The following is an 18,954-nucleotide window of genomic DNA, read 5'->3' as shown; positions in this document are numbered from 1 at the left end:
GAAAGTCACAGCAGTAGGACAGTGGTAGTTCAGCAGCTTCAGGATACAGACTCTCAACCGGGCTAGTGTAAAAATGCCAGTTGCCTAATGGATGCCACAATGGTGGATAGTGCTGAGATGGCATAAGAGGGTTAGACATACAGACGTACAAATGAAGCACCCATATTCGTGTTTCAAATGGACAAGCAACTGGTACAAACAGAGGAGGGTGGTCCGGTCCACTCCCCAGGAAGTACCGCTGAGGACACATAGGACACTGAGGAGCCACGTAAAGCGGGCTGCCAGCTATTGTCGATGCTCCAGGAGTAAAGGCAATCATGACACTGCTGAAGATGCCGCTCAGTGGGCAGGTCCATGGAGAACTGCAATAGATGGCAAAATTGTCAGCAAAAATGGAGCTGGAGGTGCCTGGTAGGAGACATGCCATGACAGGGTTAATGGAGATAGCAAAGACGACGACACTCAGGATGGAACCCTAAAGCACACCGATTACCTGGATAAAGGTGTCGGACAAGGCAGAACCCACACGCACCTTGAAAACTCAAACTTGTAAAAATGCCTGAAGGAAACAGGGCAGGCAACCACGGAAGCCCCACATGTAAAGAGTTTGGAGGATACCACTTCTCCAGCAGGTGTCATAGATCTTCTTCAAATCGAAAAACATGGCCACACACTGATTTCCTCAGGAAACCATTCATAACATGGGTGGACAAAGTAACAGAATGGTCAACTGCAGAACGCTGTGCTCAAAATCCACACTGTGCATTTGTCAGTACACTGCGACTCTCGAGCCACCATACCAGCCGGGCATGAATCATACGTTTCATCACCTTGCATACGCAACTGATAAGAGAGATGGGGTGACGGCTAGACGGAAGGTTCCTGTCCTTACTGGGATTAGGTGTGGGTATGATGGTGGCTTCACTCCAGCTTCCAGGAAATTTGCCCTCTGCCCAGATGCGGTTGTACGTGTTAAGCAGAAAGTGCTTGCCTGCATGAGAAAGGTGCTGCTACTCCTGAATGTGGATGGCATCCGGCCCTGGAGTGGAGGATCGAGATGAAGTGAGAGTATGATCTAGCTCTCTCCTAGTAAAGGCAGCATTGTAGCACTCATGATTCAGAGAAGAAAAGGGTATCTGCCGGGCCTCCTCCACTCATTACCGATTGAGAAAAGCAGGGTGATAGTGGGAAGAGCTCGAAACTTCTGCAAAATGGTGGCCCAAGGTGTTGGAGATAGCAATAGGGTCCATGAGAACATTGTCTGCGACTGTGAGACTGGAAACGGAGGAACGGATCTTGGTCCCAGAGAGCCGTCGTAGGTTGGCCCAAAAGACAGAGAAAGGGGTGGAACTGTTAAATGAACTAGCGAATGAAATCCAGCTAGTCCTTTTGTATCCCGAAGAACGTGACGACACTTTGCATGCATCTGTTTATAATGAATGCAGTTTGCCATCGTAGGATGACAGTCAAAAATGCGGAAAGCACCGTGGGATGTCTCAGTCCACCAAGGGACTAGGACACAACGTGGTAAAGAGGAAATGAGAGGAATGAAATGTTCTGCAGCAGTAAGGATAACATTGGTGAGATAGTACACTTGGTCATCACTATTCAGGAAATCTTGTTTTTCGAAGGTCACCATGGAGGAGTAAGGCTGCCAGTCAGCCTTAGTAAGCTGCCGTTTGGGCGTGCACACAGATGGTTGGTTGGATGGTTTGTTTGTTTGATTAAAAGAGAGGAGGAAGGGACCAAACTGCTAGGTCATTGGTCCCTTGTTCCGAATAAAACAATGCCACAAGGGTGAGAATAAAACAAGCGAGCCTGACAACACAAAACGGAGAGAAGGAAAAACCACAAGAACGACGCAAGGGCAACAAACACTTAAATGGACAAAAGGGGAGAAGAAATCCACAGAAACACAAGAAACAAGTAGAAGAGATTAGAACAAGAGAGCAGATTACCATGGCTGGCTGACCATGAGAATAAAAAGGAGAAGCCAGCTGCTCTGCAACACATTAAAACCTCCACCCTAGAAGCACTAGGGTGGAGGACACTGAGGGACAAAGGACATGCACTAAAACTTACAAACGATGAAACCCACCCTCACGAATAGAACGTAGAACTAAATCAGCCGATGAAGCGTTGTCAGATAAAATTAGTGGCAATGGGTCTACTAACCGAAGATTTTGTAGCAGGACAGTGAAAGTGGGACAGTGCACCAGAATAAGGTCCACTGTCAATTGGGTGCTGCATCGACACTGAGGGGCGTCTTCACGGCGCAGGAGGTAGCAGTGGGTCACCCGAGTGTGGCCAATGCGGAGCCAGAGAACCACAAGAGTCCCTGCGAGAGGCCTGGATGGAGGATTGCCACACATTCATAGGCTCCTTAATTGCACGCAGTTTGTTGTGCTTACTGAGACCATGCCATTCCTTTTCCCAACGCCGAAAACCCTGGGGGCGTAAAAACTAACGCAGGTCAGTTATTGGAATGCTGATCTCCATAAGCGGTTTCCGTGTAGCCTGCTTGGCCAGCCTGTCAGCAAGTTCATTGCCTGGGATTGCGACATGTCCTGGGGCCCAGACAAACACCACTGAAAGACCGGACTGCTCCAGAGCATAGATGGACTCCTGGATGGTCGCTACCAAAGGATGATGAGGGTAGCACTGGTTGATAGCTTGTAGGTTGCTCAAGAAGTCAGTACACAAAAGAAACGGCATCAACGGATGTGCTCAAGAGCACAAGATATAGCCACCAGCTGGACAGTGAAAACACTGCAGCCAGCAGGAAAGGAATGCTGTTCAATATGTCCTCCACGAACATACGCAAAGCTGTTGTGACCATCAGCCATTGAGCTGTCGGTGCAAACCACTTCAAGGCCTCAGTACATGTCATCAAGAGGAAGTGGCAGCGGAGAGCCGTGGGGTTAGCCGAGTCCTTAGGGACATGTGAAAGGTCTAAACGAAGCCGCGGACAAGGTGTACATCATGGAGTTGTATGTGAATGGACCTCAAGTATAGGTCGTAAAGGCAAGGACTCCAGTTTGGAAAGAAAGGATAGGACACGAACTGCAATTGGAAGCCCAGACCTGGGCCGTCGATGCAGGAGATGAACCACCATGGATGAGGAAAAGGAGACTGTGATTCATATGCGCAGAACAATGAACGTGTGCAACTTAACTGGCAAGGAGTTGTGCACACCTAACCTGCAATAGAGAGACTCCAGTGTCCGCAAGGACACTGGACTCATTCTAAAAGCTCCTGTTGCTAAGCGAACGCAACAGTGGTGCACTGGATCGAGTAAACACAACACTGAGGGCGCCACTGAATAATAAACCAGACTCCCATAGTCAAGGCGGGATTGAACAAGGGCTCTGTAGAGCTACAGCAGTGTAGAGCGATCTGCCCAGGTGGTGTTGCTCAGGCAGTGGAGGACAGTGAGGTGCTGCCAGCACTTCCGCTTAAGCTGACGAAGGTGCAGAAGCCAAGTAAATCAGGCTTCGAAAACCAGTCCTAAAAATCGATATGTCTCCACTACAGTGAGGGGATCGTCATTAAGGTAAAGTTCTGGTTCTGGATGAACGGTACAATGCCGACAGAAGTGCATAAAAGACTTTGCAGCCAAAAACTGAAAACCGTGGGCTACAGCCCATGACTGCGCCTTGTGGATGGCTCCCTGCAGGCAACGCTCAGGAACACCAGTACTGGTGGAGCAGTATGAAATGCAGAAGTCGTCTGGATACAGAAAGGGCGAGACGGATGGCTCTACAGCTGCTGCTAGACCATTAATGACCACTAAAAATAGAGACAGTCAATACAGAGCCCTGTGGGACCCCATTCTCCTGGATATGGGGGGGAACTATGGAGGCACCAAGTTGGGACATGGAAAGTACGGCGTGACAGGAAATTTTGGATAGAAATCTGAAGCGGGCCTCGGAGACCCCACTCGTATAATGTGGCAAGGATATGATGTCGCCAGGTCATGTCATATCCTTTTTGTAAATAAAAAAAGACAGCAACCAGGTGTTGGCATCTGGAAAAGACTGTTCAGATGGCAGACTTGAGGGACAAGATTATCAGTGGTAGAGTGACCCTGGCGGAAGCTGCTCTGACATGGAGCTAGCAGGCCACGTGACCAAGACCCAACCCAACCTCCAACAGACAATACATTCCAGCAGCTTACAAAGAATGTTGGTGAGGCTGATGGGCTTATAGCTATCCACATCAAGTGGGCTTTTACCGGGTTTGAGCACTGGAATGATGGTGCTCTCCTGCCATTGCGATGGGAAGACACTATTGCACCAGGTTCAGTTGAAGATGATGAAGAGATATCGCTTGTAGTCAGATGAGATATGTTTGGTCATCTGACTGTATCCCGTCTGGCCCACGAGCTGTGTCGGGGCAATGTGCAAGGGCACTGAAGAGGTCCCACTCTGTAAATGGGGCGTTATAGGATTCACTGTGGCTTGTAGTGAATGATAGGACTTTCCCATCCGGCCGCTGTTTGATAGTGCGAAAGGGTGGAGGAGTGGGGATCATTCTCTGATGCAGAGGCTCGAGCATAGTGCTCAGCAATCACGTTTGGGTCAGTAGATAACATGCCATTTATGTTAACACCGGGAACGCCTGTTGGGGTCTGGTACCCGAAAACACATTTGATCTCGGCCCAGACTTGGGAAGGTGGTGTAGGGCACCCAATGGTCGAGACTTATCTCTCCCAACACTCATGCTTCCGTTGTTTGATAAGTTGGTGAACGCGGGCACGGAGCCGTTTAAAGGGTATGAGGTGCTCTAGGGAAGGGTGCCGCTTAGAGCTCACTGATGATCCTCAATTGCTTCGGTGACTTCCGGCGACCACCAAGGCACTGCCTTTCACCAGGGGCACCCTAGAGAGCGAGGGATCGTGTTTTCTGCCACAGAAACTATTGTTGTAGTCACCTGCTCAACCATTACATTGATGTTACCATGTGAGGGAGATTCAACGGTGACAGCTGAGGTGAAAGTTTGCCAGTCCACCTTGTTTAAAGCCCATTTGGGCAGGTGCCCTTGGGCCTGAAGCCAGGGCAGAGACGGGAAGATGGGGAAGTGGTCACTGCCACACAGTTCATCATGTGGTCTCCAGTGGATAGATGGGAGAAGTTCTGGACTGCAAATTGATAAATCAATGGCTGAGTAACTAGCATGACCCACAGTGGAATGTGTTGTGGACCCAGTATTTAAGAGGCTGAGGTTGAACTGAGACAATAAATTTTCGACATCTCTGCCTCTGCCAGCAAGCACGGTCCACCCCACAAGGGGTGATGAGGGTTAAAATCTCCCAGAAGTAGGTAAGATTTAGGGAGTTGATCAATCAGTGCAGTTGATACATTCAGGGATACAGCACCATTTGGAGGAAGATACACAGTGCAGACAGTTATTTCCTGTGTCATCCTTATCCTGACAGCCCTTCAAGAAGGGTTTGAAGTGGCACAGGTTTACTGCATACTGGGTTCAGGACATAGGCACAAACTCCACTCAACTACAGTCGCTATGGTTCCTGTAATATTCCTTATAGCTTCAGAGGGCAGGGGCTCGCATTGCCGGGAACCAGGTTTCCTGGAGGGAAATGCAGAAGGCAGGTGCGAAGCTTAACAGTCGTAGCTCAGATAGGCGGTGGAAAAAACCACCCCAATTCCACTGGACGATGACATCATCGTGAGACTGGGAAGGCATGGAACATTCAATAAGGCAGTTTATGTCTCAGTGTCACCTGCTGCCACCGACATTTTGCCTGAGAAGTCTATATCCATTGTGTCTTGGGGTCCAGTGAGATCTATGTCCTCATTGGACACCAGAATCTCCACCTCATCCGCAGGCGCAGAGCTTGTAGGTAGCGGTGGTGTGGGTGCCACTGCCATTCCCTTGGTCTTAGGTACCTTCTTTTTGCATTTCTCTCACTGCTCCTTGGGTTACCCAGGCTGGGAGGACTTCACTGATTCAGTCTTCAGGACTGAGGATGAGCGTGAAGCCCTATGACCAGCTACTTTTGGGCTCTTCAGCCTATAGCAGGTGTCATCTTTCCCACTAGCAGAAACCTGGGAAGGGAATGACCTAAGGGACCCCTTCCCAGTGAGAGGAGCTGGAGAAGATTTATGTTTCTCCGGCTCAGAAGTGGGGACTGATATCCCCTATGGTTGATGGGGTGTTGCTCCTGAAGTAGGTGGTGTGGGGGCAACAGTGATGGGAGTACCCACGTCATCTGTGTTGTCAAAACAAAGACTTACCGGCGGCCACAAGGCAACACACCACCAGGTCTCCACCAACGATGGCCAGGGACTGCTACCAGTTAGTGGGGCCTGCAGAACAGCTTCAGAGGACGCTGCTAACATAGGAACTACTTTGCTGTGCCACGCATGTGATCGCGAATAGTTCCAGCACATACATCTGCCAACGGGCTTTATACGGTGGTGCACTGCCAGCAAAAGGCTGTTCGACGCACCGCCCAGAAGGATACAGAGCCTCTTCTAGCTGGCTGGTTACAATGCAGGTGGCAGCAGAAAGGACACACCAGCTCAAAACCAAAAATAACTGAATTCCTTGAGGCTATCCAGAATCACACACCGGTATAGTAGGTGTAGTAAACATAAAAATGCCGGCCGGTGTGGCCGAGCGGTTCTAGGCGCTTCAGTCTGAAAGCGCGCGACCGCTACAATCGCAGGTTCGAATCCTGCCTCGGGCGTGGACATGTGTGACGTCCTTAGGTTAGTTAGGTTTAAGTAGTTCTAAGCTCTAGGGGACTGATGACCTCAGATGTTAAGTCCCATAGTGCTTAGAGCCATTTTTTGAAACATAGAAATAGTCACAGACCATTCAGTAACTTCCAGCTGCTTCAATAAATCTTTTAATGTAACAACTGGAAAGATGGAGGAGTGGGAGAATGAACCCTGACACCATTCAGAAGACATAGTCTGCTTCCCCGCAGTCTAAGAATAGCTTCTTTGACTAGTAATCAAAACATCCTAGGTCCCACATTCAAATCCTGCCACTATTTAGATTTTGAATAAAAATCATCAGCTATCACAGCCTTACCCCCTTTCAGATCTCCAAGAGGAGGCTGCGAAAAACGAAGTGATTATGGGAAATAGATTGAATAACCAAGAAAAGGGGAATGTTCTGAGTCTGAGTGTGAAATGTCAGAAGTCTGACCATGGTAGGGAAGTTAGAAAATCAGAAAAGGGAAATCCTAAGGCTCAATCTACATGTAGTGCAGGTCAGTGAAGTGGAAGGGAAAGAAGGCAAGGATTTCTGGTCAGACGAGTATAATATAATGCCAATAGCAGCAGAAAATTGTATAATGAGAGTAAGACTTGTTATGATATAAATTCTGAAAAACAAAAACTAGTGGATCTCAAAAGCACAGTCTGACCATTCTAGGTTTAAGAGTACTGGCCGGCTTCATTAGAATCAAACGGAGTGAAACTGCACAATAAACCCAGCTTCAGTTGGGCAACAGTAAGCCAAGACTACAGTTATTTTGCATTTACCAAATCAGAAAGAGTCATATCAAGATTTACAGATTTGCCAGACTACAGAATATTCCTGTGAGCTTTTTACTCTTCTCTAATGTATAGCATATTTTTTGAGTAAACTCATTGACGGCACTTAAATGTGTAATAAAGAATACCAAAACAGGCAGTTCAGTAGAAGAGGAATGGACATAAAAAAGAGCAGTCAGAAAATGGCCAAAACTGTGTATTGGACCCCTCTTTCATTTTCGAATACAGCATGGATGTAAACATTAGGTTTTGCTACTGGTTAATTTGTTACCACAACCATATTTTCTTCTTTCACACATATTGGCTTTGTGAACTCACAGCCAAATTGTCACCTTCCAACTTAACCTTCACCTTGGGCTGCACTAAAGCACTGTGTCACCACATCCAAGATTCCAGGGGGGGGGGGGGGGGGGGTCGATATGTAACTGTAACCCAGAAGATGGGGAAACAAATATAGATACAAAGAACTGACCTGTAGGAATACAGCAAAATTAGTTACGTAGGATTGAAATAAATAGGAAGTTGAGTGAAGCTAAAGCAAAATGGCTGCAGAGAAAATGCAAAGAAATGGGAGGAGGAATGGTCATCGGTAAGACTGATTCAGTTAGGTTAGAAGTATATTATCCAGGACCCTTGGAATTTCAGTCATTTATTTTAGATTCTCAAGAAAAAAATTAAAACGTATTATTTTTACAAAAACATACAATAAAAAAAGGAACAGAAACCCCACTGATTTTATTTCCCCAAGTGACAACCCATACTCAGAATATTACTTTGCAAAACAGTTGTGATTTTCGATGTAATGGTGAACCAGGTTTTTATTTATTTTTCGTAACTAAGTAAAGTCATGTGACATGAATGGCTGGGAGGCCACAAAGAGCATGTTCACTCACTGAATTGGAAAGGTTTCCGCCATCCTCGGCACCCACAGGTACCTTTACTCGCAAAGTACGAGAACTTATTTTTCTTCAAAAATACATATATACATTTTTTTCCTGTCTTACTTAAAGGCATGCGATTTTCTTCTAGAATCCTTATTGCCACAGACCACACGATCGTCAAATTTCACACAGATTGGACAGGAAGTAAGTAACCGGTAATTTATTTTCAAAAACTTGGCAATGATAGTTTTGTGTCATCACAATGTTATAGATTACAAAACTTCTGAACTTTGAAATGCCACAAAATGGGAACAATGAGAGGTGAAATGCTAAAATTTGTCTGGATCATGAAAAGGGGCTCACCATACGGAAGAGATGCTGTGTCTGTCTGCGACTCTAAGTCTCCTCTATATGAGGCGTGAACATTTATCTTTCACAACATCATTGTTATTCCAGCCTGGTCTTCACATTGTTTACAATTTCATGTAGTTACTTATCTCGCATAGAACAAGTAAGTCAAGTTTCACCCAAATCCAAGATGGGGCGGGGGGGGGGGGGGGGGGGGGGGGGTGAGAAAAACCATTTTTCAGGCTAAATTGACATGGAACAACCACGCACATTTGTGACTATCTTTCCATCAAAGACATTGTGAAGCATAACAAATGTTAATAACTACCACAAGTTGAAGCACTGTTAACATAGGACTGCTGTTTAACTGCTTCCTTTTGTGGATAAAGCAAAGGAACTTCCACACTGAGACAGGTAATACTGATACTCATGAACTATCAAATTGCATTGTTGGAATTCATAACAATGCTGTATGTCATCTGCTAACACATACAGGGTGGTTTGATAAGTCTGGTAATTTGCCGTTAATGAATGGAACATTTCTGTTGCCCTTCATGGTTAGTAAGCTTGATTATCTGAAAGATCCTATAAAAAATTTCAAGTGTGCAGCAGTGTCTCAATTGGTTAGTGTGTCGACTGCAACTGAAAATGGAGAAAACCGAGTTTCATGCCGTTACTAAATATTTTCATTTTAAGGGTTGGACTGCCACACAAATTAAAACAGAATTCAATGAAGTTCACACAGACTCTCCACCGTCACTGAATTCCATTTACTTTTGGAATACCGTAATGAATTTAAACATGGTCAGACAAGCACCAAAGACAAACTGCGCTCCAGTTGTCCACCTGAGGACACCACAAATGAAACCCTTGACAAAATCAGTGATATAGTAATGCAAGACTGCCCAATTAAAATTCAAGAGACTGCCGTGATCGTCGGCATCTCAAAAGAGGCAGTGCACAATATCCTGCATGGAGAGCTGGCTACGAAGAAGCTGTGTGCGAGGTGGGTGCCGCGACTGCTCACAGTTGACCAAAAGCGCATCCAGCCTAACCTTTCAATACAATTTCTAGAGATGTTTAATCACAATCTGGAAAAACTGTTGCGCTCATTTGTGACTGTTGTTGAAACCTGGATCCATCACTACACATCAGAGTCAATACACTTTAAAAAGCCTGAAAATGCTCTGAAGAAAGCAAAGACCATATTGTCAACATGTGAGATGATGGCCATTATTTTACGGGATTCCTATGGCATAATCCTCACAGGCTACACAGAATAGCCTGGACCATAACTGGACCCTATTATGCTTCAGAGTTGAATCATTTAAAATTTGCACTGGCTGGAAAACGAATAAAGCTGGCACACAAAAATGTGCTCTTTCACCAAGCTAACACATCATCCTACAAATCAGCAATGACAATGGTGAGGTGTGTGAATTGGGATTTGAATTGATTTCTCATCCACCCTAATCACTAGACTTAGCCCCAAGTGACTTCTTCCTATGCCCTAACTTGAAACTTTGGCTGTCTGGGAAGAAATGTTCATCAAATGAGGAAGTAATAGTTGCGGTCAACGAATATTTAGCAGAATTTTACAGAATCTATTTTTCCAATGGGATGAAATAGCAGGAGGATCGCTGCAACCAGGCGTATAACCCTCAGAGGAAATTACATCAAGAAGTAAGGCGTGTTGTTTATGAAACAAACACTTTTTGTTGCTTTTTTATCTGAGTTATCAAATCACCCTTGTACTTTGGAAAAGAAACTGAAATTTGTTCGAAGTTTCAATGATTATGAAAAACTAATTCTGGAAACTCATACAAATTTGAAATCTGATGATGAATCACTACTATGCCTGTATCATAAGGTTTTGCATTTGACAATGATTACGTTTCTCGAAGACACTTATTGCAATTCCCTTCTGAAACCAGATCAAGTTTCAAAAAATTTTAGGCTAACTAGCCAGCACACAGTTGATAAGTTTTGCATATTTTCAGATACCATACGGTTGCTTCTGGCTTGAAATTGTGCACCATCTGTGGCAAAACAGTCAACAGAAAATTGGTGACTGTTTGTAATCTTTGTCTGACTGTGATGATAATGTCTAAATGAAAACCAGTACACAAACATTTAATGCTGGCTCAATTTATTTTGGTGCCTCACCAACGAAGTTTCAGGAAGTATACATTCCAGATTCAATAAATTATGCAAATTATAAACTCAGGCATGTGGACAAATCAATGAGAGAAATTTTTTCAGTTGGTAGCTGGAATCCTTCTGAGCTGCACAGTTGCCAAAACTGGAGGATTTCACAGACTGGCTTGGAGAATTGAAGGAAAAAGTTGAGGATTTTAAATAAATGTTCAAAGCTGCAGATTCTTTCTTTGATTTCACCAAGCTGATCTGTCAACAAGATGTGAAGCAAGTTCAGTGTCTCAAAAAGAATAGGCCTACACAAAAAGTTAAAAATCACACAGACTTTCAAACAAAGCCAGATAATAAAAAAGGTGGGTGCTCTTTCTGAGGTAATTAAGAATCCAGTCATCAGTTTTTTAAGGATGACAAATTCTGTCAACTTTTCCACAACACGAAAGACTATGTCATAACTGGTAGCAAAGAAATTCAGAAGCATATGAGGCTAGGCCTACTCTTGGCCAATATAATGGAACTGTCATATGCACAAGTTTGGTGCAGAAATAACTTTTACAAAATTTTGTGACTTTAGAATGGTAACGGGACAAGTGTAGGCATATGGGCTTGGTACCATAAAGTGGGGCACTTATGAAAGTGGGGCACTTATGGCAATACGCTGGCCCACTGTTGTGCCACACTACTGACTGTATCACTGTCTACTTGCAGGTCAGCTACCACAACCTAGGACAATTTGACATGCAGCTGCAAAACAATAAAAATACCGTTTGGGTGTGAATAAGTAGGCCTACTGGCTGTCTGACCAGGCTGGGCATGTGTGTAAGTGGAGATTTGTCAAGCAGTAACCATCAGTGTCAGCCTTTGCTGTATGGTTGCCACCACTCTGCCTCCTTTCTGATGCAGCTACCTGCCACGGGGGTCCAGCTGTGGCCTGATAAGTCAAGGGTCAAACTGTGGCCCACAAAGCCACTGAGGTGCTGCCAGCCATCCATGCTCCTTGGACTCCTGCACTGATTATTTACCATTGTGAGATGGGACTCAGCAAGCCACACCAGTCTACAGTGTCAGCCCTGTCACTGCTCAGACATGACTGGGACCATTGACTATGCAAGGTCATGTAAAACCTGGGTCATGCTAAGCATAATAGCAGCCACAATCCTACTTCCATGATACACTGTCAGGGCAGGTGAGCCGAAGTTCACCGCCCAGCATTACCTAATGTGTGCCCCGTTGCACTATGAACAGCTGGGTGTAATAAAGTAACTTCACAGCTACCAAGTTGCTTCTGCCTCACCCCGACCTGCCACCAACAACAAGAATGTACCCCAACCTTCCATAAAACAAAATGGTGTTTCACTGCTGGCTCTGCCAGGATGTATGCAGTTTGTGTGTGCAACATTCACCAAAATGTAGAACGATACTATCTAGTATCATTGACAAAACAGACCATAAATTTTAGTGGGTCTTTCAGCACTGCAGTGTAGAATGCTCCAGTGCTGTGACAAATGCCCAGGGGAAGTATGAATAGAAATTTACCTTCCTTCAGTGTGTAGGGATGTAGATCCTGGGGAATAACTTAATTTAAACTCTGGATTAAAATAACTGAGTTACACTAATAGTACAGCAGCTCTCTATTGAAGATATGTTGACAAATTGTCAGGAAGAGTTGCAGATATTCCAACCCAATATTTTGTACCAGAGTACTAAACTTAATACCTGAAAGTGATGAAAGAAAACCTGGAACCTGGTGAAATAGTGGCACAACTCTTACTGCAATCGCCACTACCAGCAAGTTGTCAATGCAGTTTTTTTAGATGCTGCTGTACAATAGTCGGTAACCAAGCTTAATTTGTTGTAATAATCATTTTCATAACAGGTTGTGGCCATGCAGGCTTGGGAACCAGTAAGATACTCACCAGAGGCTAAAGCTCCTCACTTAAGCCATCCATTGCATGCTTGGGAGCCTGAGTATAGTGCCCCATGTCTGGATAATAGATGTGGCCTTTGGGAATGGGAATGCAAAGCTTTTTTTTGAAAAAAAAAAAGATTGAGTGGAGAATGACACGACACACCAACATTATTTTCTATCCACACAATAACTTACATACAAGTCTACCTTGGAAAGCAACATGAAACAGCCTTGAAAAAAGTTCATATACCACTATAAGTTAGATCTTGACTCTCAAATACATTTCTGCAAGCATTACTGTCATTTAAGGACTATTCCCAAAGCTTCCACTTTAAACAAATTACACATTCTTATACAAAAAAAGGAGCTGCTTAAAACTGACATTAAAGCTATAACAACAGATGTTTATATTGAGATACAGGACTTCAAAAGGAAGTAAAATTTGATGTGAATGTTTTTGGAACGCTTCTGACCTTAAATAGGCCTAGTTTTGAAACTATGTTACTGTAATGTCTAGAACGCTGTGTTTTGTTAACAGCGAAATAATTTGCATTTCTACGTATCGCTTTTTGTTTACAAAAAATTAAAGACGGAAATTTGGAAGCTATAGGATCTGACCAATTTTTACTCAGCTTTGAGTGGCTGTTGTAACCAGGCTACTCAACCTCGAATTCCGCAATTGTTTTTACAGATAATTACTAAATCAAATGATGCAAAATGTTTCACAGGGAAATAATCCTTAAATACAATGGGCTCTTTCGTCAAAAATAACAAAGAAAAAAAATCAGTGTTGCGCACGCCATTCTGACCACCATAACTTGAGTGCAACGGCACGAGTATTACATATCAGTAGCTAAAAAATTGTGAAATTACATCCAATGGTAAGTATTGGACTCTCTACTACCCTGAATTTCAACAAAATCTGACAAGCTAAATAGGGGAGGCTAGAACAGTTGGCATGTACGCATATAAATGAAATTGTGTGTGTTGTAACTACATGCATATAGCCTAATTGAGATTTTTATCCACAATATTTCGGATACCGAGTTCCTAGTTTACGGCAAGTGATGCTCGACATAAGAGGCGCAAAAACGCAAAGCTTCATGCAATATGCGTACACTGCTTTCAATCTATCACACCACGAAAACTACTAAATTAAAAATCTAATATTTACATTTTTCATATATCATTACGATGATATGCAAAAGGACACCACATCAATCTAGGATAAGTCGCTAATGAAAATGCAGAATTTCTCACTCGTTTGCACACAAATACATCTGGAAGCGATATATAACAGTTGCTTCTACTGACCAATGTACAAATATTGTATGCATAATCGAATTCATATACTTTACATGTAATCAAATTCACATCTGTTAACATCTACAGTAAAAAAAATTCTTGAGGCATGTATTACTAAGCAACCAGCAACACACTTCCCGAAAAGTGTACGTTAGATGCACTTTTCTGCACAAAATGTATTTATATAACTCACCATATTCAAAACTGTCAATATCTAGCAGACACTACGAACATAAACAGCAACACCCGCGAAATATTTGAAATTACGACACGTGATGAAGGTGTTTTTGCAAAGAGTTCTTATCAAGGATATTCTCTTCCTTCGTTCTGATTATCATTGGAATTCTTTGCATCCCATCACATGTCACAATTTTTTTCGTGACAGCTACTCTTTACACTCATATGTTGCTAACTAATAATCTACGTTTTTAAGGGAAGTATCTGACTACCAATAAAACCTATCTAGACTTTTCTACCTTATATACAACACGCTGTGCTCAGATGCTTGATGGAATAACTAACGAAGACGTACTGCATTGAATTGGAGAGGAAAGACCTTTATTGCACAACTTGGCTAAAAGAGGAGGTGTGATGTGAGTGTGGGAAACAAGGCTTCACCATAGTGAGAACGATGCAGCAGTTACCCTATACAGAAATTAGAGGTTTGCGTAGGGTAGACTAGCGCGGATAACATAATCAAACTAATTTGACGGAAGCCTACAACAACAATAAACTGCTGATGATAGAAAAATTAATACCAACATCTTGAAATCATCACAATTTGTCATTTAATTTTTTTGTATATATTGCAAATCGAGGGAACCTCAACTACTCGGATGTACATTTATTTCTCTCATTTGTTTTCCATCTGCAATATTCTAAGCTGACTGCAGTATGCAATGAAAACTTGCATGCACACTTCCATCCCTTCATTGCCCAAGAGGTACAACATTTTGTTAACACGAAGATGCCGGTGGCGCGTAGAGACATACTACACCACAGATCCACGGAAAATTACGATTTTTCACAACCTTTGTGTGTAAAATGTAGTAAGACGATGCGAAATGGTGTTAAATTATTCCCATGGTCGCAAAAATGGATCCATCGACAGTGTTTAAATACTTTAGAAGAAAGAAACATGACTCGTGACAGTGGAAATGTGCACTGTAGTTACCGTGATATATTGTGTTTACAAAAGGAATATCGAGAAGACTCTGCGACTGCTTCATTAAAATACGACCTTACGTTAGCCAAACTGTACGTACAGAACCTTGAAAAAGTGATAGAAGTCAATTCAGTGTGTAGTGAAACTGTTGTAAATGGGCAAAACGATAACTTCATATGGCCTATAAAGTTCCATCGTATTATCCATAACGAGAACAACTTCAGTCTCCCAGTAGCAAATAATTTTGAACTTTTTAACCTGTGATGAGTCTAAAGCCGGTACTATAAATAGCAGGGAACACACGTATCATGAGAACATGACAACCACAAGTAAGAAGAACAAAGAAGATATTTACATGCTCTCAGACAGTCATGGAAAGGGCTTAGCTGGTATCATGTGTAACGTGCAAATTATGTTTAAGGTTAGTGGAATAACGAAACCAGGCTCTCCCTTGAGTGAAATTCTAAAAAACTGGGAACATTTTTTGGAGCTTGGAAGAAACTGTTTAATAATCAGGGGTGCTAATGACATTTATAGGAATGAGGGTAAACTCGCCACAAGAGCGCTAAGAAGCACACTACAGAAAATTACAAATGTGAACTTCTATGTTGCAAGTATACCACAAAGAAATGATCTGATGGAAAAATCTTGTGTCAAAAAAGAAATCGCTGTTACTAACAGAAAATTTGAAAAAATATGCAGAAGCTTCCTGATTGCCACGTATGTGAATGTACCATCTTCAGAAAGAAATCATTGTACCAGGCATGCGTTACACAGAAATAAACTTGAAAAAGCATTCACTAGTCAAAAAATACTTAATGCAGTGTTAGTAGTTGAAGACAAGAATTGCCATACCATACTACTACCCCCACCCATCACAGCAACTGAAATTCTCCAAAATAAAAATGAAACTGATTCACCGGCAACAGATCCAACAGTAGAATCTTCATTTGCCACAAAAGTAGCTGAAGCAAATGTAGCCTTCACAACAGCTCCAACAGTATCAGAAGCAGCTACAGACTATGCAGCGGCATCATTAGCAAGAAATGTGCTTATGGCCAGCGAGTCATCAAATACAACAGGAATTCCAGCATCAAAAGTTGCAGCACATCCAGAAGAAAGAAATACAAGATGCAGGAAACCTGTGTCCCTAAAGGATTTTTGGTACCCAGCCTCAACATGAAGAAACCGTTGACACCAGACAATACAAGTAAGAGTTCCTCTCAACCGAGTTGCAACAGCTTAAAATTACTTAGCCTTAATATACAGTGACTCAAAAATAAAATTCTAGATCTCGAGATTGAGGCCAGTGAATATTGTGTTGATTGTATTTGTATTCAAGAGCATTGGTGGAAAAATTATATTAATATTTCACCATATACCTTGGTTATTCATTTTTATAGGAAGGAAGCCAAGAACGGGGGTGTCTGCATTTATGTAAAATCAGATATTAAAGTTAAAAACAGGCCTGAAGCTGAACTCCTGAGTATAGAAAAACATTTTGAGACAACACCAGTGCAAACGAATGTAAAAAATAGGAAAATAACACTCATGTCTGTGTATAGACCCAGAAATTTTTAAAAATAAGATTGAAGAACTACTGAGCATCTTACGTGATGAGAAGTCATCAATAATTGTATGTGTGGACTTTAATGTCAATATGTTGATAGATAGTTCATTTAAAATTAAATTCCTCAATACTCTACACAGTTTCAACCTATATTCTAATATAAACAGTCCTACAAGGGTAACAAACACTTCAAAAAGTCTTATAGATAATATATTTTCAAATATAGAAAGCCCAGATACAGAAATTTTGAATATTGATCTAGGAATATCTGATGATAATGCATTTATTATTAAAGTGCTCACAGTTCCAATACATACAAAAACAGTACATCATATGTATGAGCGAATTTTCTCTCCCAAAAACTGCAACCAGTTTGGTATCACACTGACTAACCAATCTTGGGCAGAAGTATTGTCACAAACTGATACAGATGCTGCATACAATGTTTTCTCCTCTCTTTTCACGACGAATTTTGAAATATGTTTTCCAAAAAGATTAGTTAAAATCAGCTCATCCGTCCATAGACACACAAATTCCTGGATCACATCTGGCATTAAAAACTCTTCCTAGACTATAAAAAGACTAAACTCTGATATGAAAACTAATACTGACCCCAATTTCAAAAATATGTTAGTAACTACAAAAAGGTATATAGAAGGGTAATTAATCTAGCAAAAGTATTAAGTAACGACAGACTAATAAGGAAGTCAGACAATAAACCAAGGACCACATGGGAAATTGTTAAAAGAGAAACAGGAAAAAGCTCTAAAGACCAGGATACTGTGCTTAAATCTAGTGATAACATTGGAATAAAGAAGGAAGTCTTGCCCAATTACATTAACAACTATTTTCTAAGTGTACCTGACAGTTCCTGGTACTAAATGTAGCACTTCTGCTACTAAATGTAACTGGGTTTTCCCTTTTGATGCTAGTCAATTGTCAGGATGAGCATTCTAAAGTATTATGTCAGGGTAAAAATATTAAATTAATCAATTTTTCTCTCTCAACAACATGTGGGCAGGGTGGATTCTTCCTTGGCTCGGGTATGAGGTAGAATGAGACAGCATTTTTACATAAGATAACTTTCATTGAAAGTTTCGTACAACTGTATCTTACTGGATGTTCTGGTTCGGAGAATGGCAGCTGTGTCGTTTGGGTAGCCTTCTGCTGCGGCGGCGGCGGCGGCGTCTGATTATGCGTAGCGGTGTGTATCTCTTGTCGCCGTCTCGCCCAGCTGACTGGAGACGCGCAGCGCGAGGCGGCCCGTTTAATTATTGCGAGCAAAGTCGTGCATCGGGTGGTGATACCTTGGATGTGGCGTCCCAGTGTTTCTCTTCTCTAAGCGGCCGCGTGTGTTGTGCATCGGCCAGCGGAGCGGCGCGGCGGGGGAAGGCCAGTGTCCCGGACTCGAACAATGGACTCCCGCTTGCCAGTCTTCAGCTGTCAGATGTTCATCCCAGCTCACAGGTGACTGATGATGTGAGGCCGTCTCCTTCCCATCCTCACGAGTCACCCGGGTACGTAAAAATCAGACTTCAAATACCTTTTAACTTCTGTCTTCTGGCGCCGAGGCTGCTGCTTGCTATTCCATTACAGCGGTGGACTTGGTGCGTCTGTGCATGATGCAGTCTCTTCTTGCTCATGGTGTTCAGCACCGAAACTGACTGAAAACTACTGCTATGCTTCTTCACTCCTTCGTCTTCTTCGTCTCTCATCTGTTGGGCCCACTGCGTCTCGCGTATTTATTCACTTCAGTTTACTGGAGGTGAACGACTTCACGGTCATTGCCTCTTCTGTCACGTTGAAAAGCTTCTCGAAGAATCTTCTTAACGTCGGTCATTGGCTCTTGGAATGTAGGCAAGGGCCTTTGATCACATGTGATGACTGAGAAACACGTGAGCCGGTCATTGCCTCTTCTGTCACGTTGAAAAGCTTCTCGAAGAACCTTCTTAACGTCGGTCATTGGCTCTTGGGATGTAGGCGAGGGCCTTTGCTCACATGCGACAACTGAGAAACACGTGAGCCGGTCGGGCGATGCCCTGACGGCTGAATCGACAGCGTCCGCTTATGTGGAACTTGCTGCCTTCACGGTC

General features: G+C 43.0%; 1 protein-coding gene across 1 annotated transcript in view; it reads right to left on the bottom strand.

Annotated features, from left to right (window-relative positions):
• Positions 1-14,437, bottom strand: part of LOC124545073 — a 91,660-nt gene extending 77,223 nt beyond the window's left edge. Inside the window, exon 1 of the mRNA XM_047123882.1 lies at positions 14,320-14,437. Within this exon, the coding sequence (XP_046979838.1) occupies positions 14,320-14,322 (3 nt within the window). The 5' untranslated portion in view covers positions 14,323-14,437. The remainder of the gene's footprint in view (positions 1-14,319) is intronic.
• Positions 14,438-18,954: the final 4,517 nt, after the last annotated feature.

This window comes from Schistocerca americana, chromosome 8, assembly GCF_021461395.2.
Source record: "Schistocerca americana isolate TAMUIC-IGC-003095 chromosome 8, iqSchAmer2.1, whole genome shotgun sequence".
NCBI lineage: Eukaryota > Metazoa > Arthropoda > Insecta > Orthoptera > Acrididae > Schistocerca > Schistocerca americana.
Note: the sequence above shows the minus strand (reverse complement) of the source record. Positions and strands in the feature narration are given on the sequence as shown.